Here is a 19374-nt window from a genome sequence, read left to right as displayed (position 1 = left end):
TCAAGCATTTTTCATTGTTTCTTTCAGTGAGATGGTTGATATTGACAAATACATGTAAAAATCATTTAGGCAGAATTCTGTTATTGGTATTCCAGATCGAAGACCCACTTAACATGCACTAGCATGTAGGCTGTTGGTTTACTACAGGCAGACTGGGATAAGGTACCTGGTGCTGGGCTGCTTTATCACTGGTGCCCTACCCTGGAGTCCCTTTGCAGACCATTTGGCCATCTGTCACCCACCACCACCTGAGTTCTGACACATGCTAACACGTTATATCTTCAGGTTGTAGACTGAAAAGGAGTTTGGTTCCCTCCTAAAAACAAAAAGTGCAGCATAGCATTTTGTGCTCTATCACTGGAGAATTTATCAAGTACCATCTGTGTATTGGGTACTCTACATAGGTTTCTTGTTTAATCCTTACCGTAATCCGTTGAGGTCAAGGGTAGTATTTCCATTTTTTAATTGAAGAAATGGCTTGGTGAGACTGTGACCTGCCCAAGATCACACAGTAAGGGGTGAAATGGATTGTTAACCATGTGTTACCTAGTGACAAGCCAGTATAATAACTGAGCTGCTTTTACTCACAACATTTCTGACACCAAATGTGGGGTTTTTCCACACCTAGCAGTTCTCCATTTCTTTGCAGACACCAACTGGGTATTCTACAATTCAACTCAATTCTGACACTCCCTGGATTAGAGTCAAACTGCGCACAGGTTTAAGGACTCACTCCCATAAGACTGCCCTCACGTCAGGTGCCAGTTACTAGTATTAGGGTCCCAAGTTATCCACACTTCTCTTCAGCTTGGCTACAAATTGAGGGTTCCTGAGGATGGCTGCTTCTTCAGGTTCAGTAATTTGTTTGAACAGCTCATAGAACTTAGGAAAACCTATTATTACTGGTCTTTATAACTATAACTCAGGAACAGCCAAATGAAAGATGCATGGGGCAAGGTATGGAGAATGAGGTGTGTGTGAGCTTCTGTGTCTTCTCTGGGCATGGTCACACTTCCAGCATCTTGATGTGTTCACCAACCTGAAGCTCTCTGAACCCTGTCATTTAGAATTTTTTTTACAGAGGTTCCATTGTGTAGGTATGATTGTTTAAATCATTTAAATCACTGGCCATTGGTAAATATCTATTTCTAGCACCTCTCTTCTCCCTAGAGGCCAGGGAGTGAGGCCAAGAGTTCCAAGCCACTAATTAAGTCTTTCTGGTGACCAGTCCCCATCCTGAAGCTATTGAGGGGTCCTCAGCCACCAGTCATATCATTAACATAAAAAAGGCCAAATCACTACATAGATTCCAGGGGAGCCATGTTGCCAGTAACTAGGGACAAATATATATTTTTTTTATCACATACACACATGAAAGTTCCATGGATGGAGGAGCCTGGTAGGCTACCGTCCATGGGGTCGCAAAGAGTTGGACACGACTGAGCAAATTTACTTTCTTTCTATCGTTTCTTTTGGAGAGAAGGAAATGGCAACCCACTCCTGTGTTCTTGCCTGGAGAATCCCATGGATGGAGGGGCCTGGTGGGCTGTGGTCTATGGGATTGCAAAGAGTCGGACATGACTAAGCAACTAACACACACACACACACATGAAAGCTACTTGTAAATGACATGTAATACACGTTACTGTTATATGTATTATAAAATATATAGAATCTTGAAAAAGATGAGCTGAAGCTTAAATAATAGGTTATCTTCTGCTTTATTGACTATGCCAAAGCCTTTGACTGTGTGGATCACAATAAACTGGAAAATTCTTCAAGAGATGGGAATACCAGACCACCTGATCTGCCTCTTGAGAAATTTGTATGCAGGTCAGGAAGCAACAGTTAGAACTGGACATGGAACAAACAACAGACTGGTTCCAAATAGGAAAAGGAGTATGTCAAGGCTGTATATTGTCACCCTGCTTATTTAACTTATATGCAGAGTACATCATGAGAAATGCTGGGCTGGAAGAAACACAAACTGGAATCAAGATTGCCGGGAGAAATATCAATAACGTCAGATATGCAGATGACACCACCCTTATGGCAGAAAGTGAAGAGGAACTCAAAAGCCTCTTGATGAAAGTGAAAGAGGCAAGTGAAAAAGTTGGCTTAAAGCTCAACATTCAGAAAACGAAGATCATGGCATCCGGTCCCACCATTTCATGGGAAATAGATGGGGAAACAGTGTCAGACTTTATTTTTCTGGGCTCCAAAATCACTACAGATGGTGACTGCAGCCATGAAATTCAAAGTCGCTTACTCCTTGGAAGGAAAGTTATGACCAACCTAGATAGCATATTCAAAAGCAGAGACTACTTTGCCAACAAAGGTTCATCTAGTCAAGGCTATGGTTTTTCCAGTGGTCATGTATGGATGTGAGAGTTGGACTATGAAGAAGGCTGAGCACCGAAGAATTGATGCTTTTGAACTGTGGTGTTGGAGAAGACTCTTGAGAGTCCCTTGGACTGCAAGGAGATCCCACCAGTCCATTCTGAAGGAGATCAGCCCTGGGATTTCTTTGGAAGGAATGATGCTAAAGCTGAAACTCCAGTACTTTGGCCACCTCATGTGAAGAGTTGACTCACTGGAAAAGACCCTGATGCTGGGAGGGATTGGGGGCAGGAGGAGAAGGGGACGACAGAGGATGAGATGGCTGGATGGCATCACTGACTCGATGGACATGAGTCTGAGTGAACTCCGGGAGTTGGTGATGGACAGGGAGGCCTGGCGTGCTGCGATTCATGGGGTCTCAAAGAGTTGGACATGACTGAGCGACTGATCTGATCTGATCTGATTGATAGTACAAAACTTTTCTCTTACCAAAAGAAATTATTACAGGTGTCCCTCAAATCCAAGGGGGATTGCTTGCAGTATTTTCTGCAGATACTAGAGTCCACAGATGCTCAAGTTGCCCATATAAAATGATGTAGTATTTACATATATCCTACATACATTCTCACATGTATTATATCTTAAATCATCTCTAGATTACTTATACAACATAAATGTAAATTGCAAAGTTTGTAAATACAGTATAACTGCTATGTAAATAGTTGCCAGTGCATGGCAAATTCAAGTTTTACTTTTTGGAACTTTCTGGAAATTAAATATATTTTTGATTTGCAGTTGTTGAATCTGCTAATGCAGAACCATGGAAAGAGAGGGCCGACTTATTTTAGAGAGGATGATATGATTGAATATGTATCATTGAAAAAAATCCCATTGTTAATACTGTGATTCAGCAATTCATAGTCTGTATCTAACTCCAGTTTCAGTTTGCCTACAAGAACTGAATGACCGTTGTCATGCAAGTGCATCATTGGCTGTGTCCTATATCTTAAAGTTTTTCAGTCTCCCATCAAACACAAATGTTCATGAAAATTCAGCTGATAAATTCTCTCCCTTGATATGAAAAAAAAGGTGCCCACGTGATTTATTTGCCTGCCAGGAGGCTTTCAGGGCCTGTGTCCATTTGATCTGAAGAGTAAGACTTAAAGGTCCTAGATGTATTTCTCACTGAAAAACAACAGTGCTTCTTGAGTACCTATAATGACAGTTGGGGGGGGGGGCACGGAATACATGTACATGGTAAAATGTTAAAACAGTATCTAAGGCAGGGATTTTTAAACTGAAGAATTCACATGTCTGAATCTGGATGGGAAGACTTACATCTCCCCCTCCTCCCCCTCTACTGTACTCTATCTGGAATTTGTTTCATTATGAATGTTGGCAACAAAGTACAGAAATATTAGCAGTACCACAACTTTCTTGATAATAGAAATCAGAGATTCCATAGTTATTGCAGCTCTTTCAAAATACCATTGATATTCACCACCACAAAATCATGGTGGGTTTTATTTTTTAATTTTGGCCATGTTACATGGCCTGGAGGATCTTAGTTCCCTGACCAGGGGTTGAACCCAGGCCCATGGCAGTGGAAGTGCAGAGTCCTAATCACTGGACCACCAGGGAATTCCCTCACAGTGGTTTTTAGTCCTACCACTACATCTCAATGTATTAATAGAGCTATATAAAACAACTATTTTTTGATTACTCAATTTCAGTATAATTGATGTTCTTTGTAGTTTTATGTATTCATTTAAAATGAACAATCTTCAAAATTTTCTTCAAGATTTTCAGAATTTATAGCCCTTATTTAGAGAGTGTTTTAAATGTGGTTTTAAAGCAGTTTCATCTGATACCTACTATTTTGATCATCCTCTGTATGATGCTGCCATATCTATGTATTCTAGGGAGTGGGCAGCCTTTAGTCTGTTCAGTGGGGAATACTGCATGGAAGCACAGGTGGTCAGAAATGTCTAAAATGGGAAACTTAACTCTCTAAGGTGAACTGCTGCTATGTGGCATAATGTGGGTATGTCAAATGCAGCCGAGAGAGAACACAGTGTGTTCAAAAAATCACTGTTAATAATCACACAGTTGCACTCGCAAACTTTGATTTTTGAAGTAGTGTAGTATTTATAATATTTATATACTTTTTTGTTATGTCTTAAAAGTGGCATTTAAAAAATGTAGATACACAGAACATTGACCCTGGAGAGGACTGTCATAACGTAACCCATACATTTGAGGATGAGGGAATGTTTTTAGGCGGACATCCCTGTTTTTTTTTTTTTTTTTTTTTTTGGCCTGTGGCTTGTGAGATCTTAGTTCTCTGACCAGGGATCAAACCCAGGCACCGGCAGTGAAAGCTCAGAGTCCTAACCACTGAATCGCCAGGGAACTCTCACATTTTTCCCTTTAATCAGCAGTTGGTGAATGGCTACTGTTTAGTACAAAAAACTGACAGAAGAACTGAGTGTTTTTCGTCCAACAAATGTTTATTTAAAAAGAGTTAATGTTGAATGGCCATTATTGAATGGCCATAATGTTGAATGTGCCATGTGCTATGTTATGACACTGGAGCTAATAACAACTGTCCTGGCAGATCATGTTGGCTACCTTATAAAACAAGTGTCTAGGAACTTATTTTATGATTTTCATATGCTAATCCATCTATTCAATATCCAATTCAGTCTGAATTGTATGAGCTGATATTTGACTTTTCTAGAGAAGCTTTCTAAATTAATTTATGGGATATAGTGAGAATCAGATAAAGCAGTTCTTGGAGGGAATGGACTAACAGGTTTAAAAGGCGTCTGCTTGACTTATCTTAGAGAAGTGAAGTGAAGTCGCTCATTCGTGTCCAACTCTTTGTGACCCCATGGACTGTAGCCTACCAGGCTCCATCCATGAGATTTTCCAGGCAAGAATACTGGAGTGTGTTGCCATTTCCTTCTCCAGAGGATCTTCCCGACCCAGGGATCGAACCTGGGTCTCACACATTGCAGGCAGATGCTTCACCGTCTGAGCCACCAGGGAAGCCCATCAACTAAATACCTACTGTTGTGCATACCAACCTTTACCCACCTGATTTTGTACCCACAAACCCACAATGACAGAGTTCATAAAATACAATGCTTATTCAATACCTTTTAAAGAAATAATGTATAAAACATATGTAGTCTTTCATACAATTTTATTTTCTCCCTTCAACCATTATAATATGATACCCAAATTTTGTCTTTACTGGAGGGTCTGTAAACACAGGCTTATCCAGCACACTTATAGGCAAGGCGAATGCTGCTTCTTGAAATGGTCCGACCATGGACCCTCTGGTCATCCAACCCAAGTCACCCTGGAAAATCCAAAAGATATGTGATATCAAGTGGCCCCGAAGAGGGAACAGTTCTACTGTAGCTTGAAAACTTCCCAACATGAATGCTAAGGTTCCTAGGTTTATTCTTCTGGGCTGGAGAGAAGACGACTCAATGGGCACAAAATGGGGAAGAGGTCCAACCCCAGGCTGCACACACAAGCACTCACAATGTTGCTGGGTGTCTACTCTGTACTTAGTCACTCAGTTGTGTCTGACTCTGTGACCCCATGGACTGTAGCCCTCCAGGCTCCTCTGTCCATGGAATTCTCCAGGTAAGAATACTGGAGTGGGTTGCTGGCTGCCCTCCTCAGGGGAACTTCCCAACCCAGCAATCAAATCCAGGTCTCATTGCAGGTGGATTTTTTACCATCTGAGCCACCAGGGAAGCCCTAGTTATCTGTTAGCTGTGTAAATTTGGTTATGCCACGGTTTAGACAGGTGAATACAGGTGAATACCTGTATTCAACTGTTCACAAGTTGGACATTTCTGCTTTTAAGATCTTTAAGATATGCCTAAAACTAATGGCAAAACAGAAATAATCCCTACTGCTGTGTGTCCTCCATGAGAGACATTTTAAATGATGAGTGCACCATACCCCTTGCCTGGCTTTATCTTCACTATATTGTGCAGCCACTTCATTGAATTTCATTCCAGACTTTAACTTTTCCATGGCTTCCAAGATTTTTCCATGTTTTTCACACAGAATGTGTCTGACCTACAAGGAAAAAACATGTTCATGTAATACCTGGAGACCCAAACGATTTCCTTCCTCACAATACAGCAGTCACATCGGGATTACCCCCATACTAGTGGGGGAAAAAATGCATTCACTCATGGCAATGGAAAATCCTGGAAGTCTGCCCAAGTGGGCAATAGCCCAATGGGGCAAAACCCCATTTCCTGTATAAGTATCTTAGAACTCAGATTTAGATGGAAAATGGGCACCTGGCTGTGGAATGTTCCCATCCTTTACCATGTACCTCAATGGTACATGAGGAGGAGGAAACATGATAATGGTTGAGAGCTGGGTACTGGAGTCAAATCCCCACTCTCCTGTATGGTCTTAGGCATGTTTTAAATCTCTAAATGTTTTCCCATTTGTGCACTGAAATAACAGTAACTGTGTTGTGAAGACTGAGATAATGCAGCTAGCACTCAATAAAGGTTACCTATTAATTTATCAGAGGTAGAATGATATGAAAAAAACCCGCAAAGAAATACTTTTTACCAAGAGAGGCCAATTGTATAAAGCCCCTCCACAATTTAACACTTAGAAAAAGAATCATATGTTGAATTTTAAGAATACTCAACCCTAAAAAAGTGTTCAAATGCAACTTATGTTTATATAAAGTCATGTTTTTAAAAAAATCACTATGTCCTTAGAAATGCTTTTGTCAAGATATGTTTTGTAGGATTTCCCATTTCTCATTCAAACAGAATCCATTATTCATTTCTTATTATAGGTGATACACTAGGATAGGGCCTAAAGATGTCTCCCTTATAAATTTAGAGACAGACAAACCATGTCCTCAGGGTTCAGTTAGTAAAACTGGGGATGACAGAATTCTGGACTGGAGAGCTACACAGAAGACACACAGCAAAGAAAAGAATGTGTCAAAAAGCAGGGCTCAGAGAGGCAAACCTCTATAGAATGTGTCCAGCACTGCCTAGGGGAGACAGGGACAATCTGGACACTAGAGAGAGACATGTTGGGGGATAAGGATGGTTCCTCAGACCGTATCTTAGCCTGGCTAAAACTTCTTCTCCACTGTTTCCCTCTTTCTGCTTTTACATTCACAAAGCAAACCTGGTTCAATGACTGGGAAAGTGCACACAGCATTCGTGATCACAGAAAGGGGATCCCATCTATCACTTTATAAATGAATAAGCAAGTATTCTGGTTTTACATAGTTTGACGGGTTAGACAAAATGAGTCTGTAGTACCTGTGGAGTTTGCAAGTGTGACTGACCAACTGGCAACTGTATGAGACTGACATCTTAGAAGAGAGCCAAGGGTCTTTCCTAGCAGTGGTTAAGACTCCATGCTGTCAATGCAGTGGGCCTGGGTTCGATCCCTGGTCGGGGAACTAAGATCCTTCATGCCTGGTGGTGCAGACAAAAGATTAGAAAAAAGAGAGCCAAGCTCCAGAGAGAATGTGGGAGTGATGAGCATGGAGGTAGCAGCTGATGCTATGGGAGGTGATGGATCACCCAAGGAGGCTACACAGAACGAGAAGAAGTACACAGAATGAGAAGAAGAGGAAAGTACACTCAAGACTCATTGGTGGAGAATATTGGTGTTTAAACAATAAGCAAAGAAAGAAGCTCAACAAGCATAATAAAAAGAACCAGACAGGTAGAGAGAAAGGTGTGTTAACATAAATCAGGCAAGAGAAAGTTTCAAGGAGGAAATGGGCAACAGGGTTAAATGCTGCAGAATGATGAGGATCCGGATCCTTAGCAAAAGCTGTTTCAGAAGAGCAGTAAGTGAAAAAGCCAGGGTGCAGCAGCTGACGGAGGAAATAATGGGAAGCAGGACAGTAATGAGGGTGGTGGTGGTGGTTAGTTGCTCAGTCGTGTCTGACTCTTTGCGACCCCATGGACTGTAACCTGCCCGGCTCATCTGTCCATAGGATTTCCCAGGCAAGAATACTGGAGTGGGTTGCAATTTCCTTCTCCAGGGGATTTTCCTGACCCAGGGATCGAACCCCTGTCTCCTGCTTGGCAGTCAGATTCTTTACTGCTGAACCACCAGGGAGCTGCAATGTGGGTAGGGTTCCCCCAACTAACTGAGTTAGAAAAGGAGAAAGGGCTCTGGTCAGAGGGAAAGAGTCACATACATTAATATATTTTAAAGATCCCTGGGTATATTTTCAGAATGAAGGGAAAGATGCAGTAAAGAGGGAAAAGTTGAAGACAGCAAAGAAAGAGGGTAGAGATAAATGAAGGAGCGAGGCTAGGCATTCAGAGCACTGCTGGAAAAATTAGTTAGCCTTAAGAGAGGTAAGAAGAATGAGGAGGGAGGTGTGGTGAAGATAACTTTGCTGGTCAATGAGTTCCTGACTATAGGTCTGGTTTCCATTTTCTTGTGACAATTATAACAATATTTCAGTTATTGAGTACTTAATACTAACTGTGCTAAGTGCTTTACATATGTGATCTCATGAAATCTTCACACCAACCCTGTGAGACTGAATCAGTGTTTCTCAACCTTGGCACATGTCAGAGTCACCCCAAGAGCTTCTAAAAAATATACCAAGATCTAGTCCCCACCCCTAGAGACTGTGAGGCAGCTGGTCTGGGGTAGATCCCTAGGCATGAAGACTCAGAAGCTCTCCAGGTGAAGTTGATGTATACGAGGGTTGAGAACCACTGGACAAAGCTGTCTGCTGATTGACTGGAGGAGGGTGGTGGATGGCTTGAGGCAAATGGCAAGGGATCTCCGTGCAGTTCTGATGGCCCAGATCAGGGTACAGACCAGGAATCAGTGGCCCCAACCCCCGAGGCTGTGTGACTCTCCAGTGGGCTCCAGCAGTTCTGGGTTTGAGTGTAAAGAAGGAGATCACTGGATTGATCCTGAGTTGTGGTCTGGCAGATAGACGTAGTGGATCACCAAAAGGAAAGGAGTCAGGGCTCCATGATCCATCTAGTTTCCAGCCTATAAGACATACAGGGCTCAGAGAACAGACACAAAGCCTGGGAGAAGGTGAAGCACAGGGCAGGCTAGAGGGCCTAGAGGTCTGTGCGTGGAGAGGAACAGAACAGGATTGGGGGAGGTGGGAAACAAGAGGAAGGAAGGAAGCTGTGATGGGAAGGTAGGTTTCAGAATCTGGGCAGCTCTAGTGACACAGGGCAGGGCTGGGTTCAAGAGTGCGGTCTAGAGCAGAATGGCAGGTGTGGAAGGAGCCTAGATCCTAAAAGGCTGAAGGGTTTGGGGTCCCTCTGCTACTGGGGCCTTCACAAACACTGGAGACAAACCAGCCATCCCCTAGCAGGTGAAAAGTTCAACATACTACTCTCATGTGTCCGTGGAACACTATTCAGTAATACAAAGAACAGACTGTGGATACACACAACAAGTGGAATGAAATCTCCAGAGGTTTATGGTGAGTGAAAAAAGCCAACCCCGAAAGGCTACACACTGTATCATTCCACTTACATAGAAATTATAAAATTATAGAAATTGAGAAGAGATGAGCTGCTGCTCTGAGATCATGGAGGGCAGGGGTAGGGGATCCAGGGGGGAAGTGGGTATGGCTATAAAAGGGCAACAGGAGGGATGATGGAAATGTCTGGATCTTGATTGTAGCAATGTCAACCTCCTGGTTGTGCTAATGTACTAGGGTTTTGTAAGATGTTACCATTGGGAAAACAGGATAAAAGGTATAGTGCTAAGTCATTTCAATTGTGTCCGACTCTTTGCGACCCTATGGACTGTGGCCCGCCAGCCTCCTCTGTCCATGGGATTATCCAGGAAGAATACTGGAGTGGGTTGCCATGCCCTCCTCCAGGGGATCTTCCTAACCCAGGGATTGAATCCATGTCTATTACATCTCCTGCACTAGCAGGCGGGTTCTTTACCACTAGCACCATCTGGAAAGCCCCTGACAAAAGGCACATGTACATGTATAAAAAGTACATCTATCCTACAACTGAATGTGAGTCAAAAATTATTTCAAAAGGAAAAGTTTAACAAAAGAGTTTAACCTTAACTGACTTTCCTAGCTAATTGATGCTTTCAAACTGGTGTTGAAGACTCTTGAGAGTCCCTTGGACAGCAAGGAGATCAAACCAGTCAATCCTCAAGGAAATCAACCCTGAATATCCATTGGAGGGACTGATGCTGAAGCTGAAGCTCCAATACTTTGGCCACCTTATGCAAAGAGCCAACTCATTGGAAAAGACCCTGATGCTGGGAAAGATTGAGGGCAGGAGGAGGAGGGGGTGACTGAGGTTGAATACCATCACTGACTCAATGGATATGAATTTGAGTGAACTCTGAGAGATGGTGATGGACAGGGAAGCCTGGCATGCTGCAGTCCATGGGGTCACAAAGAGTCAGACAGAACTGAGCGACTGAACAACAACCACCTTTCCATATACCTCAAATATAGCCACACTGAACTTATTTTTGTTTCCAGAAAGGGCAAGATGCCTCTTTAAAGCCACTTCTTCAGTTGGATGCCTGGACAAAGTAGCTGGCTTGCATTTAGGCACCATGTTTTATGAAAATTATCTTTGGATACCAGAATCCCACTTCACATGGTGGGATGTTCATATGAGAATGAAGGTCAACTATACATGAAAAGCAAATTCATGTCTCCCGTCTCTCTATCTTTCTATGGGTTCACTGAGTAGAAAAGTGGGCAGAATGGCCCTCTCTATTTACATTTGCTCTTTTTTTGGCTGCATACGTATAGGTGCATTTATATGCTACAACTCCACTGTAGCTCTTCTCATATAGCAATAAAATTTCTTTCTTTACCTAACTGCTCCCAACTAGACTGTAATAACACGGAGCATCTCTTACCTGTTTTTTTTTTTTTAATACCCAGAATTTAGTACACTGCTTGGCACAGAGCAGATGTCACTAAATCCTTAAGGAATGAATGAATCAAAGTATGGAATCCCACATCCTGACTGAAACATGGAAATCGCCTTTTTATGTAGCATTAAGCAGTATAATTCTATTTCAGATTATATTATCCCAGGGCAGACATACCTCTGGCACTATGTCAGGAACTTCAATTAATTATTTGCAATTGTCTCCCACCTTAATTTTCATGGTCAGGGCTCTGGCTTGTAGCTCACCAGTGGGGAAGCTGTCTAATGAGACCCATGCCTTTGCCTGCTCATCTCAGCTCTTGGTTTTGTCAAGTAGTATTTCATTCTGAGAAATAACTCATTCACTTACTTGGAAAGACTTAATACATTCTAAGGAAAAATACTAGAGTATGAAGAATTTCTGGATGTCTGAGAAAACATTTAAGAAATATTTAAAAGGAATTACTTTTCGTAAGCGAGTGATCTATTATTTTCCACTTTTGTGTTATCTTGATCTTCTATCAGTATTAGGCTAGCCTTAGGATGAGTTAAGCACGCTTTCTTTTCCTTTTATGTGTACCAAAATAACAGATGTATATGTTATTTATATTTAAAATGAAAAAAAAAAAAAAAAAAAGGAACGAGTAGCTCACCTTTACTGCATTGCCACCACCTTTGGGACCCTGAGCCTTCTTCTCAGAACTCTCACTCCCAGAGGCTGCTTTTCCTTTAGAGAAGAGATGACAAGTACTCATTTAAACTACACTTTCACCTTATTACTCAACACAACAGGAGTTGATACTTCCATCACAGCACCAAGCTTTAAAAGGGAACTCTGCAGACACTTTACATCAAGCTAAATTAACCTGTAACTCACCTCTTAAAACAAATTTGTGCCCTACAAAAACCCTTCAAGGAAAATGGATACACAAGTGAGTGTGCTAATAGTTGAATGGGAGCACCAAAAACCTGGCCTGGATTCTCTAGACCCAGTTTGAAATCCTGCCTTCCAAGAGCAAACCTTGGAGCTCTTGTGAGATTTCTAATAAGCACTGCAGCTATGTACTTGGATACTCACAATTATAGTAGGTAAAATGTCCAAGAATATATTTTAAATAAAGATCAAATTTCCTACCACCCATATTTGGCTAAAGAATACATTCATGTCCAAACTCCTGGAGTCAATGACACTGCCTACTGATAACCTTCCTAAGAAGTTATCAATATTCAGATTAACACAACGGGCAGTATTTTACTTTTTATTACTGTGTCATTTTGCTACTATGCCAATTTCTGTGTTAATGTTAGCATATTTACTGTTAGAGGTTGATGTTCCTAAGAACTACTGTTGGTTTAAGTGTTCAGTTCATAAACATTTCCTAAGTAACTAAGTTCCAGGCACTGGAGATACAAAGATGAACAAGCCATGGCATAATACCTTCCTTCAGGGGGCTCATATACTACTGGGGAAGATCGTTATGTAAAAGATCATTTCAGGAGAATGAGCTATGCTCTATAAATAGGGGGCTGTGGAAGCACAGAGGTACATTTTAGCCAGTTAGAGAAGGTTTCCTGGATGAGTAGGAGCTGAACAGGCAAAGACAAGACAAAGGTGAGGAGAATTCCAGGGTAGGGGAACAGTGTAGTATGTGGAGGAAACTACGGACGAAGCCAAATCTGAAGTGGGAGTGCTATGAGATGAACCCAGGGGAGGTGGCTGAGGGTTAGGGCATGAAGGCCTTTGGGCTCCATTAAGGAACTTGGAATTATCCTAGAAGTAACGGGGACCCATTGAAATTTTATTCGGGAGACTCCATCCTGTCTTAGGAACCCCAATGCCAAGCACCCAAAAGTTGTTCAATAAATGTTCCACAAAACTGAAAATCCAAAATGCCAACCACCAAATGCCTAAGAAAATGTTACTGCCAAAGGAGTTGTATTACACTAAACTCTTATTTTCTCTAGAACAATGATGCCTTCCAGTCATCCCACCCTCTGCCCCAATGGATGATATCATCTTCTGAATGCCCCTTTACTCCCTCTGACTGAGGACTCTGGCAGCAACTTCAGGCTTCCTTTCCACCCTCACTACTGCCCTAATCTTGGATGACTTCACCATCTATTCAGAGGAATCATCCAACAGCCTAACCTCACACTTCTAGACCTCCCTCCCAAATACCCATGCCTTTTACTCCAGGCCACCTGTTCCCAGAGGCACGTGATGAAACTGTGCCACTCACAACTAATTCAATCTCTAGCTACATCTTTCTGTTCTTCCAGCGGTCTCATGCCTCATTCCCACAACACAAGTTCTTTAATGTCACAGAACCACCTCCTCCCTCCCCCCATTCAGTTCCTTTATCCTCCTATGTTCTCCTATGCTATCAAACTTCTCCTTCCCTTCCCAGTCTGGATCCCATGCTTGATCATCTTAACTGTGTCCCCAGTGGCACTCTTAATTCCCTTGGGTTGCTTTCCTTCTACTATCATTGTCCAACAAAACCTCAACGTTGGCTACAGGTTATACTTAGCTCTTCTCAATCTTGTATTGTGCCAGTTATATGAAGAAGTGAAGTGAAGTGAATTCACTCAGTCGTGTCCGACTCTGCGACCCCGCGGAATGTAGCCTACCAGGCTCCTCTGTCCATGGGATTCTCCAGGCAAGAGTACTGGAGTGGGTTGCCATTTCCTTCTCCAGGGGATCTTCCCAACCCAGGGACTGAACCCGGGTTTCCCGCATTGGAGGCAGATGCTTTAACCTCTGAGCCACCAGGGAAGCCAGTTATATGGTACTAGGTAAATCATGACTGAGCAGACTGTGTCCTCTACAAATTCACAGCCTTCAATTTTAAGCTCTCAGCCCTAAGGGCAATCCTTTTTTAAGTGTTTCATCCCCTCTCACCACCCCAATGACTATTCCAAATGCTTACCACTCTCCTCAAGACCCCTACTCAGTACTTGTCTTGCTGTTTTAAAAACTACCCTTGCCTTCCACTTTTTACCACATCTATCTTCATCTCTGTGACGTCAAGCTTAAGATGTCCCTTCTCCTACTCAAAGTCAACTGCTCTACCTCTTTTCTCCCAAATTTCATTACCCTGTAGCTTTACCTAACTAATGGATCCTTCATGACAGCCTCACTCCCAAGTTTTGCCCATTCGGAAGAAACTAACAAAATCAAACTTTCTTGTAATCCTTTCTCCTCTTCTATCCACCATCTAATCCCCATGCTTTTAAATCAAAACTGAAGTCCGTATTGACTGTTTCTAACTTATCACTTCCTGGTCAGTCCAACCCGCTGCCTCCGCCCCGGACCCCGGCGGTCTGCTCCCTCCGCCTTGCTTCTCACCCAACCCCATTTCTTCTTGGTTTCTCTGGCTGCTCTACCTTTTCCCCCTTTTCCAGAACCGCTTTTTCCTTTCGGGGGCATTTCCAAAGTCTGCCGTTGAACTCTCAACTGCTTAGGTTGCCGCACAAAGCCCCTTCAGGCCCCACTGGTGTGTCCTAAACATAGGCCAGAAAGCTGCATCACAATTGGCCATCCTTACCGTGGCTCCGGAAGCAGGCATATCTTGGGGCAGGCCCGGTCCTTTGACTCTTGGGCCAATGGGGCTGAAGCTCGGACGGGGTAGAGGGGCGGAGCCAAAGGCTGGGCGGGGGCAGGAAGCCACGCCTCTGTGCTTTTTGTGGCTTCTTTCACACGTCCTTCTTTTGCGCCCTTTCCCCAACTGCCCTACGCACTTCCTCCACGCGTGCGTAGTGGAAGCCGGAGGGGTGGGGGTGGGGGAGCGCCTCTGCAGTCCCTCGGCGTGGCGTTCCAGCCAATCGCGCGGGGCCATTAGACAAAGGCATAGCCGGAAAAACTTCGGCGGCCGCCTACCCCTTTCGCGCACTCATACACACCCGCCCGCCCGCCCTTCGTTTCAGGTTTTCGCTTTTAGTTATTTTACAGCTTGTAGCGAGCCTGTATAAGTGGCTGAATTTGCCCAAAGCAGTGCCTCAAGTAGTTCAAAGGAGAAAATGATGGGCAGAGGCGGACACAACTGAGCGACTAACACTACTACTGTTAAATATTTGCTATAGTTAGTACCCGGAGAAGGCAATGGCACCCCACTCCAGTACTCTTGCCTGGAAAATCCGTGGACAGAGGAGCCTGGTAGGCTGCAGTCCATGGGGTCGCTAAGAGTCGGGAAAGACTGAGCGACTTCACTTTCACTTTTCACTTTCATGCATTGGAGTAGGAAATGGCAACCCACTCCAGTGTTCTTGCCTGGAGAATCCCAGGGACGGGGGAGCCTGGTGGGCTGCCGTCTCTGGGGTTGCACAGAGTCGGACACGACTGAAGTGACTTAGCAGCAGCAGCAGCAGCATAGTTAGTACCTGTGCGGCTTCCCTGGTGGCTCAAAATTGTTAAGAATCTGCCTGCAATGTAGGAGACAGTTTCGATCCCTGGGTCAGTTAGATCTCCTGGAGAAGGAAATGGCAACCCACTCCAGTATTCTTGCCTGGGAAATCCCATGGGTAGAGGAGCCTGGCGGGCTAGTCCATGGGGTCGCAAAAGAGTCAGACAGGACTTAGCAACTATAACAATAACAATATGGTTAAAAGCATGGATTCTGGACTTCTGGCTTCAAATCCCTGCTCCACCACACAGGTACTAACTCTGTGACCTGGGGGAAGTTACCTCACCTCTCTGGCTCAGTTTCATCTTCTGGAAAATAGAATTAATAATAATACCTTCTTATAGAGTGTGAAGAGAATTAAACAAGTTTGTATTTGTAAAGCACATAAAACAATGACTTGCTTGTGGAATGTTAGCTTAAGGTGAATGAGTTTTGAATTTATATCCTCAAACTTTTTACCTTTATCCACAACCCTTCTTCTCCCAATTTTTGTAAGATCACGGCTTTTCCTCCACTCCATGAGATAGCTCTCTCAGCTTGCCCATGCCAGCCAGAATATGTAGGTCCTCCAGCTCAGAGCTTAGTTTTTGAATAGAGTCTTGTGGGACTTCAGATGCTACTTGCCAGCGATCAGGTATTTCTGAGACTGCCACCCCGAACTCATGCATTACAGGCAGCCCCCTGTTTTACTGCTGTCATTTCTGAACAGGCACAGTTTAGGCACTCCTTGGTTTGGATTGGAAGTGATCAACTGTGGGAAACACATCCAGAGCTGAGGAGATAATTGGTCCCTCACTTCTGAGGTGGATCCCACTTAGGTATTTACTTTCAAAGTCCTGCTGGAGATGAGGCAGGTTGACAGTAATAGTATGGCCTCATGTTCAACAGTTCATCTATAGCCAGGAGGCCAAGAGGACACCTTTACTTCTGTTTTTTCAGAGGGGACAGCCTTTCCTGTGACCACTGGCTATGGCAGTCTTAAGAGTGGGAATGAGGCAAAGTTCAGACCCCAATGAAGAGCCAGCATTAAATGGCTGACGTATCTGCAAATGTTTGGTGCCTGGAACATTGTGAGAGTTCTGTGTGTTCCAGCAGATAACAGCAACAACAATAATAAGCCTGTCAAGTGCCTGAATTTGCCCAAAGCAGTGCCTAGAGGCCAGTAGTTCAAAGGAGAAAATGATGGGCATAGGTCAAAAGCACTTTAGGACTGATAATATCATGTACAGTCTCAACTATGCAGTATGCATCACAAGCATCTTAAATGTTAGGTTTGTTTGTTTAATTTAAATTTATTTATTTTAATTGGAGGCTACTTTACAATATTGTATTGGTTTTGCCATACATCAACATGAATCCGCCACAGTTAGTTTTGGGATGTAAGTTTATGGCTAACTTTCTTTTTTTTTCTGTTTAAATTATATTCTGTTTATTTGAATTGGCATGTATTCTTTTTTTAATTCAAGGAAAAAAACAATGAATGTTATTTGTAAAACAAACAACAGAAAAGCTAGCCTCTATACAGGGTTAAGTTTGCACCAGTCTGTGGAGGCCGACTGTGGAGGAATCTGTGGGAGCAGAGTGACGAATGAACAGCAGAAGGGGCAAGGGGGCAGAGCGGAGAAAACTTCAGCCTTGAAACCATGGTAACAATTGCGAGAGTGTGCACAGTGAGTCAGAGCCAGGGATGGCTGCCAGTTGTATTTTCTAGTAACTATCTCCTCAGACTGATTCTTCCATGCATTTTTTAAACAAGGAAAATCAGGAAGGGAAGCTGGCAGCCCACTTCTCAGGACACAGTTTCACAAATCTTGACCCAAACTCACTGACCCATCCCAGCCGCTCCACAACCAAAGGGCTGCAGCTTCTTTCCCATTTGTGGTGCCAGCAGAACTTAGTCTGAAAGGGGGCCTTGAAGCTATAAAACACAGAGCTCTAGTTGATCCCATTCAGAGGTGGTCAGTGTATGCGGAGCTCTGGGCCCAAGACTCTAGGGATAAGGGTGGGAAAAGGTCACCTTTGGACACTGAAACCAGGAAAAATCAGTATACAGTGGATGTACACCTGCAGAAGTAACCGCCCATCAAGGCAAATGGATGCTGGGACATTGCCGATGGGATGAATGTGTCTCCTGAGCAGTCAGTGGCCAGAAAAGTTTCTGTTTTCTTCATGCTGTTGTAACATGTCTGATGTGAGATAATGAAGCATTCAAGAACTGGTTTTTTAAAAAGAATGTCAGAGAAGAAGATTCCATCTAGGTTTGTCCAGCCTTGCCTAAGCAAATAACTGAAGTTTCTGGAGGACATTAATGTTCCAGTATCTACAGGGAGAAGAGTGTCTTCTGAGGCAGTGTTCATTTGAGACAGTGAAAAACAGTGGACACAAATGGCATATGTGGCATGAACTGGGCACTTTCTTTTCATTATTTCTTTTATTTTTCAGAACAGTCTTATTGGTCAATCACCATTGCCATTTCAGAGCTGAAGACACAGGCTCAGAGAAGTTAAGAAATCTGTTCAAAGTTTCACAGCTAAGGGTTGTGGCATGGTTGGGCTCAGAACTTAGGCCTGTGTAACTTGCAAGCTGGTACTCTCTGTATGATGACACTGCCATAGGCTTTGCCATTCTCTAAATGAAATTCAAGAATACCTTTGTTCTGGGTGCCTGTTCTCCAAATCAGCTTCCCCAGGGGTGTTTCTGCCTGAGAGGCACCAAGGCCAAGTTATGGCCCCACCACAAGAAAGAAATAGACTTCCCTCTGGTTTATGCATCATTGTGTTGGTTTGGAGTAATCTAGAAGGTGATCACCTCTACCTACACTGCTGGACCTCCCAAGCTCAGAAACACAGAGGTGAGGAGAAGGAACACGGTGGGGTGGGAGCCAATGGGCAGAGTGCCGTGGCCAAGGCAGAGGAGAGGACAGTTGGGAAGAGGTCTTCTGTGTGCTCAGGAACTGGTCTCCATGTGCAGTGGATTCTGCCACTTAAACACCTCTTTATCTACACCCTTCATCATTTTAGAGTGAACAATGAACACTAGAATTCAGCAATCATCTCTGGAACAGCCTCCACACTGGTCTCTCAGCTGCCAGTCTCATCACCCCTCCAATCTACCCTCTCTAGCGACTGATAGAGAGCTCTCAGAAACAGATCTGACCCTCTTTCAGTGAAAACTCTTCAATGTCTCTGACTATTTGAGAGGCTACTTAGCCTAGAGACCCAAGGGCCTTTCTCCTGGCATCTGTAGTCTCATTTCATGCTGGTCCACACTGGGCTCTAACCATGTCAAGTTACCATCTACAGGCCCTCAAGTACACAGGGCTCTCTTAAGACTCCATGCCTTTTCACATAATACCCTCTCTATCTGGAATACCCTTCCCCTATTTTTGATCTAGCTAACTATCGTCTAACTCAATGAACCTATGAGCCATGCCATGTACGGCCACCCAAGACAGACAGGTCATGGTGGAGAGTTCTGACAAAATGTGGTCCACTGGAGAAGGGAATGGCAAACCACTTCAGTATTCTTGCCTTGAGAAGCGCATGAACAGTATGAAAAGGCAAAAAGATATGACACTGAAAGATGAACTTCCCAGGTTGGTAGGTGCCCAATATGCTACTAGAGAAGAGAGGAGAAATAGTTCTAGAGGAATGTAAAAGCTAAGCCAAAGAGGGAACAAAACCCAGTTGTGGATGTGT

General features: G+C 43.5%; 1 protein-coding gene across 1 annotated transcript; it reads right to left on the bottom strand.

The window, feature by feature from the left end:
• Positions 1 to 5531: 5531 nt before the first annotated feature.
• On the bottom strand, positions 5532 to 14814 carry PIN4 (peptidylprolyl cis/trans isomerase, NIMA-interacting 4). Its single transcript, XM_005904024.3, has 4 exons — positions 14661 to 14814; positions 11927 to 12000; positions 6325 to 6444; positions 5532 to 5707 (listed from the first exon to the last, which is right to left on the bottom strand). The coding sequence occupies exons 1-4, from the start codon at positions 14701 to 14703 to the stop codon at positions 5549 to 5551; spliced, it is 396 nt and encodes a 131-aa protein (XP_005904086.1). The 5' UTR covers positions 14704 to 14814; the 3' UTR covers positions 5532 to 5548.
• Positions 14815 to 19374: the final 4560 nt, after the last annotated feature.

This window comes from Bos mutus, chromosome X (genome assembly GCF_027580195.1).
Source record: "Bos mutus isolate GX-2022 chromosome X, NWIPB_WYAK_1.1, whole genome shotgun sequence".
Taxonomy (NCBI): Eukaryota; Metazoa; Chordata; class Mammalia; order Artiodactyla; family Bovidae; genus Bos; species Bos mutus.
This window is presented reverse-complemented; position numbering and strand designations above follow the sequence as displayed.

What these genes read in the sequence shown, in the direction of transcription:
- PIN4 (XM_005904024.3), bottom strand. Translation starts at nt 14,703, where the DNA reads ATGCCCCCGAAAGGAAAAAGCGGTTCTGGAAAAGGGGGAAAAG. An exon ending in TTCTGGAAAAGGGGGAAAAG is followed by an intron (nt 12,001 to 14,660) that starts GTAGAGCAGCCA and finishes TCTTCTCTAAAG; the next exon opens with GAAAAGCAGCCTCTGGGAGT. An exon ending in GTGGTGGCAATGCAGTAAAG is followed by an intron (nt 6,445 to 11,926) that starts GTGAGCTACTCG and finishes TTTTCCTTGTAG; the next exon opens with GTCAGACACATTCTGTGTGA.